The following is a 13,452-nucleotide window of genomic DNA, read 5'->3' as shown; positions in this document are numbered from 1 at the left end:
AATGATAAAATGGAGTGGTTAATATAATATAGTTGAACTCAAACTCATAGGATTTAAGTTTTTTGGGTGAAGTGGTGTCATTATATGTTATATTAATTACTCAATTAAGATATTTCCCAAGTTGTTATTTTCCTAATAGAATCTTCTATATCTTACCATCTTATCAGCTCATGTAAAAATTTCTATTTATTTTAGTATAAGAACAAAATTTTTCTATTTTATGTACCCCATTTTTAAAAATTATTCACATCAAATTATTTATTTTATATTACATTTCATTAAAATATCTATTTTCTCGACTTTTTTAACGGTTTATGTTTCTTTAAATATAACAACCGCCATCTACTTTTTTCCTTCATCATTGGAGTGGCGTGGTGCCCCAAACCTATGAACCTTTTTTTTTTTTTTTTTTGGGTTAGAGACCTATGAACGTAACTAATTAGGAAAGTGGATTTGGGCTCCCAATTTATTTATTGGTAGGTATCCTCACAGTCCTATAGGTTTTGCTTCAAACGTAGCCTAGACAACCCAACCTTAAGTATCCCTGTGATTTCCAACCCAAACACCCTCTTTCCCTTAGACTTAGTCTCTTTTTTCTCTGATCTCTCTCTTTCTCTGTTCTTTCATCCTCTTTGTGTTTACTCCCTCTCTTTCTCTTTTCTTACTCTATCTCTCACTTGTACTAGAGACCAACCACCCTCATTGTCTGCCCTTATTCCCCTTATAAGTCTCTCTTTAGTGGGGTTCAAATCATTACTATTTCACTAGTTTCCAGACAATCCCACTTTCATCCAGAATCCCAAGAAACCATCATGTCTTTTGAGGGTTCTCTTGAAACTTGTTTCAGATGCCAAATAGTATTCGACAACGAATTCCTCGAAAGCATTACTAGTACTTAGGCTTGATCTAAATTTCTCTATCTCCTCATAGATTTTGCATTGTCTTATCGGTCAATAATGGGCCAAGATATGCCCAAACAATTAGTAAATTCCCCGAACAATACTCTCCAAATCCTGATACACTTATTAATGGGCCAACTCTAATCCCCTAGGCTAGTCTCGGCTACTCAAGCCGATCTCGGGCTTAAGTTTGGTGAGTCGATACTGATCACCAGGCCCAAATCCTCTACAATTGGATATGTAAAGAAAGAATAAAAAACTAAAAGCATAATGAATAATACTAGTGTAATTTTATAGGACTATAACAACTATATGTTTTTACACAACTATATATAGTCTAATGTGGATAAATTTTGACCTTGGTTAACTAAAATGTGTGTTTTTTTTTTTTTTTATAAATTATATAAGCACAGATGTGAAAGCTCTTTGTTAGAATTCAAATTTTCTTCTCATATAAAATAAAAACAAATAAAAAATTAATAAAAATAAGAATATTTTGAGAATGTTACTGTAGTGGCTATAGTATATAGTAAAAAAGGAATAAAAATAATAACGTGGTTGGTTTCCGTCAAGAGATAAACGGCATCAGAATCTGCACACTCAAAAGAGCAAAATGCCACGTAACACTTTGGCTTGGCATAGAACACCGTCCCCTAGAAGATGCCACAGAGAAGTACTGAAACTTTTTGATAAACACGACTGAAAAACACACTTTCCCTACTCACTTCACGTCGGTGATAGCATAGTAGTACTAGTCATAACTACGCACTCACAAATTCACACACGCACTGTTCCTTTTTCTCTTTTTTTAGTTTTGTTTTTTTCATTTTTCATTTTCTCTGTCTGTGTGTGTGTGTTCTGTTTCTGACATCTTTGCTCTCTCTCACTGGCTCACTCTGCCTTTTCTCCAATAAGCTGAGCTGAGAGCATTGGTTGGATTCTTGAGCTCACCTCTCACTCCAACACTAGATGTGGATCCTTAACTTCTTCATGTGATGTTGTCTCCCATTTTAGCTTAACCTTTACTTCTCTCTCTATCTTAAGCTACTTTTTCAACTTTCCCTTTTTCGTTTTCTCTTGATTTCTATCATTATCAATCTTGTTCAGATTTAAGCATGTACTAGTTCTACTTTACTTGTTAACCACCTTATCTTAACAACTTGAGTAATTCCAAATATTTTATTTTTTGATTTTTGTATTTGAAGAATCTCTGCTAGTACCTTCTGGGGTTTTTTTTTTTTTTTTTTTTGGGTTGTTCTTTGAGGTAAGTGTATATCTTTAACTCACTTTTCCACTATCCCTTCTGGGATTCTATCTATGTGAAGCTTTGTTGGTACCATAACAATCATGGGTATCATTCCATTTGTGTTTTAGTGTTGGATTCCACTGTAAAAGCTCTAGCTTTTTCTCTTGTACTAGCTCTATTTCTTAGATCGCATTGATCTCTATTTTCATACCTGTTGAACTAATACAGCTATCTTTAGCTTCAGAAGTCTTAATTTCTTGGGTCTTTTACATAGAAAGTTGGCTAGAAAGCAGATTTGAAGCATTAAGATCATGGGGTGGCTTTCATTTTCTGTTGGGTTGGTTTCATTGTGCTCAATGGTTTTCACAGTGAGTGGCATTGGTGCTAACTGGGGCACACAGTGTAATCATCCTCTGCCTCCAGATACTGTAGTGAGGCTGCTGAGGGATAATGGGTTTCAAAGGATTAAGCTTTTTGATGCAGATTATGATGCATTGAGAGCTCTAGGTAAATCTGGGATTGAGGTCATGGTTGGGATTCCTAATGATATGCTTCTAACTATGGCCAGTAGTGTGAAAGCTGCTGAGAAATGGGTTGCCAAAAATGTCTCCACACATCTCACCACCAATAACGTCAACATCAAGTGAGCTTCCTTCACTTTCCTACAGTTTTCTTTTCCTCCTTACTTCTGCCAATAATGTTAACATAAATAATTTGTTGTATACTATTCTTAGTAACCATTACTCCTGTTATACTGTTTAAGCCTTTATTATTATTATTTTTTCATTTTTTCTTTGATTGGAGTGGAAGAAACAATAACTCCCTAAATCCAGATATTCATGTCTAAGTTTATAAGCTTCTTGTTTGGTAATTGTTGGCATGCTTATGAATTATGATTGGTCTAGGATATATCATATAAGCCAGCTAATGGCTCCATACTGTATGTGTAAATTAAGCTATAAATAGATGAGGATGAGGCAGTAGTCCATTATTGCAATTGTGTATTGGCAAGTCAAATTTCTTTGGAATTTCTTTGGAATTTTGAATATTCAGTAACTGGTTTGACTGCTGAAATTTCATAAATCTTCCTGCTGCTCGCTATTTTCATAGTTTTATTTTATCTTTTATTTTTGTTTTTTCTTTAATAACATTATGGACATGTGATTTTGGTTTCAATTTGATCTAGTAGGGTAGCCCCAAGAAATAGAACACGTCAATTTTAAGAATAAATCCTTCAGAGCAAGATTTAGTTACAGTACTTAGTTGCTGTTCTTTAGGTTCTCTTTTTAAGATTTTGCCATATGAATTTTTTCTCATGGGGGTGGAAGTGTATTTTTTAGTTAAGTAGACACATGACTGAATCTTAAGAGTGGAATCTAAGGAACAACACCTAAGATACAGTACCTAAGTTTGTCCAATTCTTAAATCCTTTCAAGGTTCCTTGTCCTTGAATCTACCATTCTATGGGATCCATAAGAAAGAAAAAAAAGACCTTTTTGAAAATTCTGAAATTTTATTAATCAGTAGTCTAAATATCAAAGGCTACATGAGACCCCTCCACTTGCAAAATAGATAGTTCTTGAGTTAATATTCGGGATCTGGAATCTAGTGGTCATTATAGCTCAGCAACCTACACTCTACTTGCCATCATAGTTAACCGAAGATTGCAAGTTCCTCAGCTCTCTCTTCCCTCTATTCTTTTTAATGAGAGCTTTTCTAGGAATTGCAACTTTCCTGTTCAACACTTTGACATCCTCCGTCTCCTTCTCAATCTTTTGTAACAAAGTAATACATAACTTCTCATGTCGACTCAGAGGAAGCCCCACCAGCTTACTAAAACCAAGAAGTCTGTTCTTCACCCAACTAGAAATATCTAACGTATCCACACATTCCAATGCCTCATAATCACAGTCCAACTCAGCTGCCAAAGGTAGCCCAAAGGGAGTGATAGACCTCAGAGCGATTGATAAGCTATCCTCTCCTCCCAAACCCATATTTGAATTATTCATCTTTTCCACCACCAAAGCACTCTCCCCAGGGGCATCACCCACTGCCTTCGTGGGTATCACACCCAAACCCAAATCAGAATTGTTCAACTCTTCCACCACCAATACTCCCTCCCCACTGACCTCACCCATTGCCTTCGTGTGAAACACACGCGAACCCATTTATGAGTTTTCCAACTCTTCCACCACCAAAACTCCCTCCCCAGGGGTATCACCCACAGCCTTCATGGGTGTGTCCACAAACCCAGCCCTCGAGAAGCACAAAAAGAAGCCAGAGAGGAAGAGAAAAGAAGAGAGAAGATCCACCGGTGACCGCGAAATTGTCAGCTCAGACTTACCGGTGAAAAAGAGGGCTCATTGGAGTTGCTTCCGGCAAAAGATGGGCCGCCGGCCACCGTCGGAGGCTGAGAACCCCAGCCCAGCACAACCGGCTCAAGATCGGAGCACTGGGAACAAGCCATGGAGCTCGCCTCCTTCATCGGGCTCTGGGTTGGTCTCTCTTCTCCAGATCGAGAGCTCTCTCCCTCCTCAAATTGACTTGGGCCAGAGCAATTAAAATAACCCACACCTGGGTCGGGCAGCAATGGGCTTGTGGCAAGGCCCAAGACTTGTTCAGCCTGTTTGGTTTCCCTTGCAACCCATTTAAGGGCCTTAGTACCTCTTATATTGCAGTTCGAAGCCACTGCACGTGATTCCCCTCTGAAATTCATTTCTCCCACTTTGTTTTTGTCCTAGGAAACCCGCCTCCTCCCTATCACATCAACCTCCACGATAAGACCTCTTCCTGACCAGCCATATCTCCTAGCATCACTCTTCTTCATCTTTTCATAATCTTTTGAATTTAAACTGGAGCTTGGGAAACGTAACCTCCTGTTTGCCAAATATTGCTCACCAACCTTTGCCTCCACATTAATGCTCTGCTTCCTCTTGTCCCCTCTCACCACCTCCATCTTATCAGCCTTACCCACCGGAAAAACCCCCACTTTGGCACCTTGAAGTCTCAGATTCACCCCCTTCTTTTCATCCAGCTGCTTAAGGTGCTTGCTAACCTCTGTTCTTCCATGGAAGCCTTGCACAACTTCAGCAAAAGTTCTAGAGTTTTGGGCTTCCAAGTTGTACCTCTGCACCTGAGGAAAAAAACTTGGAGGACCAAAACTAGCCAACGCATAATGGGAGGGATTCAGCAGCTTTCTTAGTTCAAGGCCAAAGGCCCTCCAACCAAACTTCTCTTTGCCTTCAGGGATAATAACTGACCTCCTACATCCACCCACTTTGAGTTCAGTCAGTAGCAAGAACTGACCAAAAGAGTTGAAGCTCCTTTGGAGAGTAAAAGCATTGTCCCCATCTCTAAAAATGAAAAACTGCTTGGAACTCTTCCCAACAACAAAGTCTTCAATGTTATTCATCAGCCATATTGCTGCATTCTTACCCATGAAAACTGATCTCATAAAGAATCTGCCCCTCTCAAAGATCCTTAGCAAGAAGTAACGGCCCCCTTCCTCTAAAACTAATTTAAAGGATTTGGACTCAATGACGAAGCTACGAACTCCCCCCATAATTACAGATAGGAATTCTCCCTCACTATAAATAAATAAATCAAACAGAACCTTCAATAGATTTTGGGAGAGAATGATGAATTACAAAGCGGACATCTGGTTTGTTGATACCTGAAATGCACACTAGAGTGCAATTACTTATGATTGTACTTACTTCATAGTTTCCTCAAGTGCTCCAGGAAGTCTATGCTCTTCATTGAATGCAGGTATTATCAAAGATATATACTTCTCTGCAGGATCAGAAACATGAGGGCAAGGAACCTGCTTTAACGAATTAGGGTCCTCGAAGATCGCGGGGGCTTCGACATGCGTGTGGTTGTGACTCCTTCGAGAAGCTTCGATGAAGATTGCAGAAAGTAAAGCAAAGAGTGCGATACAACAAGCTTCGTTGTCCTTTGCCTATTATCTTTCCTTGGAAAGGTATTTGGAAGGTTAAGGCTCCTCTGCGCATCTCTTTCTTTGTTTGGACTGCAACTTGGGAGAAGATTCTTACAGGAGACATTCTAAGGCGTAGATGAGTGGTTTTTGTTGACCGGTGCATTATGTGTCGTAGTAATGGGGAGACGGTGAATCATCTGCTTCTTCATTGTGAAAAAGCTTATCTGCTGTGGAGCTTGGTTTTTAGAACTTTTGGGATCTCTTGGGTTTTGCCAAGATCGGTTGCAGATACGCTTTTTGGTTGGTGGAATTGGTTTGGAAAGCATTCTTCTAGCATTTGGAATTTAGCTCCTTTGTGCCTTATGTGGTGTATCTGGAGGGAGCAGAATTGGCGAACTTTTGAGGATACGGACAAATTCGATAATCAGTTGCTCGCTTTCTTTAGTGGTTCTCTTTTTGATTGGACTAGGGCTTGGGGAATCACCTCTAGTGACTCTCTCCCTTTGTTCCTTAATTCTCTGCTCTGTACTTAGTTCTTATGTTGGCTTATGTTTGTTTTGTTGTTTTTTCTTGTTGTTTGTTTCCTTCTCTGTACTCCTTGCTCTACCTTTTGTTTTTCATGAGGTAGCTCTTTGAATATACATCTTTTTACTTATCAAAAAAAATAATCACCTCTAGTGACTCTCTCCCTTTGTTCCTTAATTCTCTGCTCTGTACTTAGTTCTTATGTTGGCTTATGTTTGTTTTGTTGTTTTTTCTTGTTGTTTGTTTCCTTCTCTGTACTCCTTGCTCTACCTTTTGTTTTTCATGAGGTAGCTCTTTGAATATACATCTTTTTACTTATCAAAAAAAAAAAAAAAAAAAAAAAAATTCTTAGAGTGTGGATTTTTGGGCTAGTAATCTTTCTTTGTATATGACAGCTAGGGAAAAACTTTAATTACAAGCATCTTTTTTCTTCTTTAGCAATGAGCAAATTTTGTATTTAGTATTTGCCTTATTGGATCTTATGAAATTGTGTTCTATCCCACCAACCTGAGGCATACCAACTAAGTTTATAGAAACTGAGTTAAAAATTTCTCTCCTAAGAAATACTCATATATTCAAAGAAATCCTCTAGTCTAGATCAAGTAACCAATCAAGAAAATCTTCCTTATATAATCGATCATTACAATTTTTAATTCTTTCATCTGTAACACTTATAAATAGTATAAAAGGAATCAAACTTAATAGGTTGCCTGTGAGCCGTATGAATTATATCTCCACTACAATTGTCCCTATTGTTTCTACAATTCCTATTACTGTAAATGCTTAGATCAACAAGAAAATTTTGTTGTTCATCGTGGTAATAGCATTGCTTGTGGTTGCCATGGTCCTAACCAGTCTCCAATGGCATATCCTAGCAAAGATATTTGTGAGTGTTTGTTGCATGTCATGTAGTACTTGCTTGGTGTCACATTCAAACCGAAAGAATTTGTCCCTGATAAGGATTTCTCCTTTGTGATCTCTATTGCTAGAATTTCTATTGTCTCATTTAGTAGCCACTAGATTAGGAAAGGACAAGGCTTTGATACCAATTGACATAACAAGATAGCCACAAGAAATAGAATATGTCTATTTGAAGAAGAAACTCTTAAATCCTTGGGGTGTTCTTTGAATCTACAAAGAGAACTTTGGAATCCATCAAAAAAGAAAAGAGAATCTTCTCTATAATTGTATTATTTCATATTTTGAATGCCTAGAGGCTACAACTTCTAATTTATATTGGAAAACATAAAAAACAAAAGTGCTAAGGTGGCTAGGGAACCCTAATTCGTGTTAGGCACTAAATTAGGCTTAAAAAAGAAAAATCACCAAAATATTTTTTTTAAACAGATTATAATTAATACACTACCATGTAAGAATTCAATTTTCACTAAAATACTGATATACTCTCTAAAATGACAAAATATAGCCCTATTCTTTAAAATTCTGAAAGGACAAAAAAAAAAAAAAAAAAACCCAAGAACTAAACCCTATATTCTGTCCTACATCACAATACATCACAATTTGATTTAGTTAGGCTGGGCCTTGTGACATTCCTATCTGCAACCAATCATTTGTATGATTACCATTTTATGAAGTTACTGTTATGATTCATTTGATGTGGACAGTCTCAGGAGGTCAATCTTCATCTACTTATTTGGAGCTATATAAATTTATGTTTCATGAGGGTTCTAGTTAGCTCAATTGTTAAAATCTCTTGTCATCAAATAAGAGATCTGGTGTTTTAGCCAGATGATAAAGGGCAATTATCATGAAGCAAGTGCCATAGGTTGAAATTCTATCATATCAATTAAAAAAAAAAAAATTGCAACAAAAGACTTCCATTCCACGGACTTTTAGTTCTTATTTTTCAAGTACTGTACTTGAGGTTGATTAGTGTTATTGGAATGGTATCGATTTTTAAACCGGGGTCTTTTTTTTTTGCTCCGTAATTACGAAATTCAAGAATGTAATTAGTTGAGTCTTTTGACCAGTAAGGCCTGTTAAGTGTTGTCTTTGGGCCTCTTTTTAGTTTGTTTGTCAAGTTATCTTACCACCTATATCACCTGCATAGGTTGCTCTCTTAAGTGCCATTTGACAAAGACTTGTATTGTTGAGTAGAATTAGTTCTTACATTCACAGAATTCTGTTGGTCAAGTACTGTACTTGAAGTTGATTATTTTTATTGGGACAGCATCATTTTTTCCAACTTAAGGTTTTTTTTTTTTGGTTTAATTTAAAACATTCAAGAATGTAATTAGTTGGGTCTTTTGACCAGTATGACTTATTAAGTGTTATCCTTTGACCTCTTTGTAGTTTGTTTGTCATCTTACCACCTCTATCACCTGCATAGGTTGCTTTCTTAAGCCCCAGTTGACAAAGATTTATTTTTGACTAGATTTAGTTCTTAACATTCACAGAATTCTGTTGCATTTGTAATTATATTGTGATGATTCTCTCTTTTCCTGTTTCTATTTCAATATAGGATTAACCTTTTTATTCATATTTATTTTTGATGGAAAGCAAGATGTGGGGTGATTCATTAAACGTGTTTCTTCTTTTGAATCATGCTGGGATCATGGTGTACACAATCAGAATCTAAAGCCCTTATGTTTGAGCAACCAATTCTATTTGTAACTTCATTTAAAGGTCAAGGTGAAATACACACCTAAATGCTTCAGTAGACTCCATCTAGTAAAACATCACTCACTCTGCCACTTCCCTTAGATAACTTGCACACAAGAAAGCAGAATGTTTAGAGTTGAAAATAACCATGCAACATTTGCATTACTTCCTCATTGGGCAAAGGTTGAAGTGCTATGTGGATATAATAGAAAGGATAGGAACCTTTTAAGAGTAATTAGTGGGAAAACAAAATGCATCCAAATCTAAATTTCAAAGTTCTGACCTTGTGTGGCGATCTAAACTTCAAAGTAAAATCCCAACCCATTTTCAGTCACCTACATGAATTGTTCTATCCATAAAAGCCTTATTATATAGGATCGCATCCTCTGTAATATCATAAGCCTAATTCAATCACATTACATGCTGGTGCAGCCAATTGCCTAGAATGAAACTTCTTAGAGAATTGCCATGACTTTGCACCAAATTGGTTGTATTGTTTCTCATATCCCCAATTTGAAGTTGATAAAACTTCAATTATATGAAACAGATTTCAAACTTTTAGGTTGAAAGTTGGGGGGTTTCATTCATTTTAATTGACAATTTGGTTAACACGTAGATATGTATGTTGTATGCATAATTTTTCTTGATACAAGAAAGGGGAAAAAAACCTGACATCAATGCCATGATGATTTCTCTTACAATCTCAAATGATGCATTTTTTTTCACAATTGTCTTGTGCCTACCAAATACTCAGTTAACTATTTGTTGGGTCTGTATGTAATGCAAGTAACTTTTATTTTACATCTTGAGGCCTTTTAGATTTATATGCTATCTATGTCAATAGTGTCTATGAAATATATAAATTTTTCATGCCATCCAAAAACCAAAGTGGAGATCTCTGACTACTTGACGTTCAGGATTTTATTGGTGGGTAAGAAAATAAAAAGTAAACCAGTATGAGTAATGGGTTGCAGTTTTGTTTGCTTGCATTGTACTTTTTAGCAATAGCATGGCCATATCCCTCAGCTTTTTATACCCAAAATATCACACGTGTCTTCATTTATACTCTCTTATGATTATTTTTGTCTGGATCATTGTCAGTGAACATTGACCTTTCTGAAGTTCGTGTCTCACAATATTCTTAATGAGGTTGAAAAAATAATGAACATGTAGGTGAAGAGAAACCTGGAGTTAGAGGAAGCTGGATATAACTGATTCTTCCAGATAAAATTGTTCAAAAATAATAAAATATCCTTTCTAACAATTCTATGATAACCATATTGGACTCATTTGGTTTCTTCTTCTGACTTATGGTATAATGATTCTCCTCTATGCCGATGAAGAAGAATTCTCAGTTTCGGTAATATTGCTGCAAAATGAATCACTATCTTTCCATCTAACCAATATTCACTTAAATCTACAGGTATGTTGCAGTTGGAAATGAACCCTTCTTGGAAACATACAATGGAAGCTTTCTCAAAACAACCTTCCCTGCTCTGCAGAACGTCCAATCTGCCCTGATAAAAGCTGGTCTTGGCACCACAGTAAAGGTGACAGTCCCCCTTAATGCTGATGTGTATGAGAGCTCAACTGGCTATCCTTCCGGTGGTGACTTCCGAGCTGACATACATGACCTAATGCTTGCCATTGTCAAGTTCTTGAGTGACAATGGTGCCCCCTTTACTGTGAACATCTACCCATTTATAAGTCTCTACACTGATGAAAACTTCCCTGTTGAGTATGCCTTTTTTGATGAAAAGGCAACACCTGTAACTGATGGTGGGACAACATATTACAATATGTTTGATGCAAACTACGACACTCTTGTGTGGGCACTACAAAAGAATGGTTTTGGAAATTTGCCAATCATAGTTGGAGAGATTGGCTGGCCAACTGATGGGGATCGGAATGCTAATATAGTGTATGCGCAGCGGTTCAACCAAGGTTTTATGACCCATATATTGGGTGGGAAAGGAACCCCTATGAGACCTGGGGCAGTTGATGTGTATTTATTTAGTTTGATTGATGAGGATGCTAAGAGTGTTCAACCAGGAAATTTTGAACGCCACTGGGGGATCTTTAATTATGATGGGTCAGCAAAATACCAGCTTAATCTTGGTGCAACAAATTCAGGAGCCCTGGTTGCGGCACGGGGTGTGAAGTATCTGGACCGAAAGTGGTGTGTGATGAAGCCATCAGCTAAACTTGATGACCCACAAGTGTCACCAAGTGTGAGCTATGCCTGTGGACTTGCTGATTGCACTACCCTTGGTTATGGGACATCTTGTGGAAATTTGGATGCTCGGGGTAATGTCTCTTATGCATTTAACAGTTACTATCAGATAAATAATCAGCTTGATGATGCCTGCAAGTTTCCCAACGTTTCAATGATCACCAAAAATGACCCATCAGTTGGAAGTTGCAAATTTCCGATAATGATTGAGCCATATTATGGTGGCACAGAAAGGACAGTTGGGAGTCTGCAAAAGCAAGTGATTTTGGCTTCTGGCCTCATTCTCTTTTTGCTAAAAATTCTGTGAATTTTGAGGCTTCTAGTTCCCAAGGTATCATTTTTCCTCAACCTTTCCTAATTGCTTTGTAGGATAGCGTAGTGGGAGCTAAGAGCCATCGATATATGGCATAACTTTAGTTCAAATTTTGCAATCTAGAAGACAAGACATTCTATGTGTCAAATGTATTCTTGTCTGAAATCAAACTGCATTTGAAATTCTTTATGCATGGTAAGTAATGTTTGTGAATGTGGGGTACTTATCAAGCAGGATGAGGTGGAGTGTTGTTGACGAGAAGGTATCTTTTGCAGCCGGCATATAAAACATTCTCCCTCTCATAGAATGTGAACCCCACAAATCAATTTTGTGTGACTCACATGTTGTGATAGAGAGGTTGCATATGCCAGATGCATAAGATAATTATTAGGGGTTATGAGACCTGGGGCAGTTGATGTGTATTTATTTAGTTTGATTGATGAGGATGCTAAGAGTGTTCAACCAGGAAATTTTGAACGCCACTGGGGGATCTTTAATTATGATGGGTCAGCAAAATACCAGCTTAATCTTGGTGCAACAAATTCAGGAGCCCTGGTTGCGGCACGGGGTGTGAAGTATCTGGACCGAAAGTGGTGTGTGATGAAGCCATCAGCTAAACTTGATGACCCACAAGTGTCACCAAGTGTGAGCTATGCCTGTGGACTTGCTGATTGCACTACCCTTGGTTATGGGACATCTTGTGGAAATTTGGATGCTCGGGGTAATGTCTCTTATGCATTTAACAGTTACTATCAGATAAATAATCAGCTTGATGATGCCTGCAAGTTTCCCAACGTTTCAATGATCACCAAAAATGACCCATCAGTTGGAAGTTGCAAATTTCCGATAATGATTGAGCCATATTATGGTGGCACAGAAAGGACAGTTGGGAGTCTGCAAAAGCCAGTGATTTTGGCTTCTGGCCTCATTCTCTTTTTGCTAAAAATTCTGTGAATTTTGAGGCTTCTAGTTCCCAAGGTATCATTTTTCCTCAACTTTTCCTAATTGCTTTGTAGGATAGCGTAGTGGGAGCTAAGAGCCATCGATATATGGCATAACTTTAGTTCAAATTTTGCAATCTAGAAGACAAGACATTCTGTGTCAAATGTATTCATGTCTGAAATCAAACTGCATTTGAAATTCTTTATGCATGGTAAGTAATGTTTGTGAATGTGGGGTACTTATCAAGCAAGTTGAGGTTGAGTGTTGTTGACGAGAAGGTATCTTTTGCAGCCGGCATATAAAACATTCTCCCTCTCATAGAATGTGAACCCCACAAATCAATTTTGTGTGACTCACATGTTGTGATAGAGAGGTTGCATATGCCAGATGCATAAGATAATTATTAGGGGCTGATAACCTGGTTGCATGGATTTGCTCAATGTGCCCGGAAATATTGTATAGCACCCAAGGGTCAACAAACTTTGATCACATGGCTTCAGTAAGGAAGAGAATAAAGTTTCTCTCGTCTTTTATTCCTATAGAGCCTCTTTCGCATGTCTAGTTTGTTCCCTTGCTTGGCTGGCTTCAGATGCTTTTCTATATAACTATTCTCTCTCTCTCTCTCTCTCTCTCTCTCTCACACATAGTTTATTATTCATCCTACCACATCCTCATGAAATAAGCAATATCATCACATACATGAATCAAAGCCAATAGAACTCCTGGCTTGGT

The 13,452-nt window shown here is 37.5% G+C and overlaps 2 protein-coding genes across 3 annotated transcripts; both read left to right on the top strand.

The window, feature by feature from the left end:
- The first annotated feature begins 1,554 nt into the window (after positions 1–1,554).
- LOC112001737 (glucan endo-1,3-beta-glucosidase 6) lies at positions 1,555–12,039 on the top strand. 2 transcript variants are annotated; one of them, XM_065760732.1, is made up of 3 exons: positions 1,555–2,788; positions 10,656–11,796; positions 12,013–12,039. In XM_065760732.1, exons 1-2 carry the CDS (start codon positions 2,457–2,459, stop codon positions 11,770–11,772), a joined length of 1,449 nt encoding a protein of 482 aa, XP_065616804.1. In that variant the 5' UTR covers positions 1,555–2,456; the 3' UTR covers positions 11,773–11,796; positions 12,013–12,039. The 2 variants fall into 2 exon arrangements, with proteins under 2 accessions (XP_065616804.1, XP_023889683.1); XM_024033915.2 differs by lacking the exon at positions 12,013–12,039 and having other exon boundaries at positions 10,656–11,991.
- A 135-nt stretch (positions 12,040–12,174) lies between these two features.
- On the top strand, positions 12,175–12,732 carry LOC136062079 (glucan endo-1,3-beta-glucosidase 6-like). The gene has a single exon (XM_065760711.1). The coding sequence runs from the start codon at positions 12,175–12,177 to the stop codon at positions 12,730–12,732; it is 558 nt and encodes a 185-aa protein (XP_065616783.1).
- The last annotated feature ends 720 nt before the right edge of the window (positions 12,733–13,452 follow it).

This window comes from Quercus suber, unplaced genomic scaffold (assembly GCF_002906115.3).
Source record: "Quercus suber isolate HL8 unplaced genomic scaffold, Cork oak 2.0 scaffold_379, whole genome shotgun sequence".
Classification (NCBI taxonomy): Eukaryota; Viridiplantae; Streptophyta; class Magnoliopsida; order Fagales; family Fagaceae; genus Quercus; species Quercus suber.
Note: the sequence above shows the minus strand (reverse complement) of the source record. Positions and strands in the feature narration are given on the sequence as shown.

Excerpts from the sequence above, each read along its gene's own strand:
- LOC112001737 (XM_065760732.1), top strand. The coding sequence starts at position 2,457 with ATGGGGTGGCTTTCATTTTCTGTTGGGTTGGTTTCATTGTGCTCAATG. Across the intron at positions 2,789-10,655 it reads ACCAATAACGTCAACATCAA|GTATGTTGCAGTTGGAAATG; the intron begins GTGAGCTTCCTT and ends TTAAATCTACAG.
- LOC136062079 (XM_065760711.1), top strand. The coding sequence starts at position 12,175 with ATGAGACCTGGGGCAGTTGATGTGTATTTATTTAGTTTGATTGATGAG.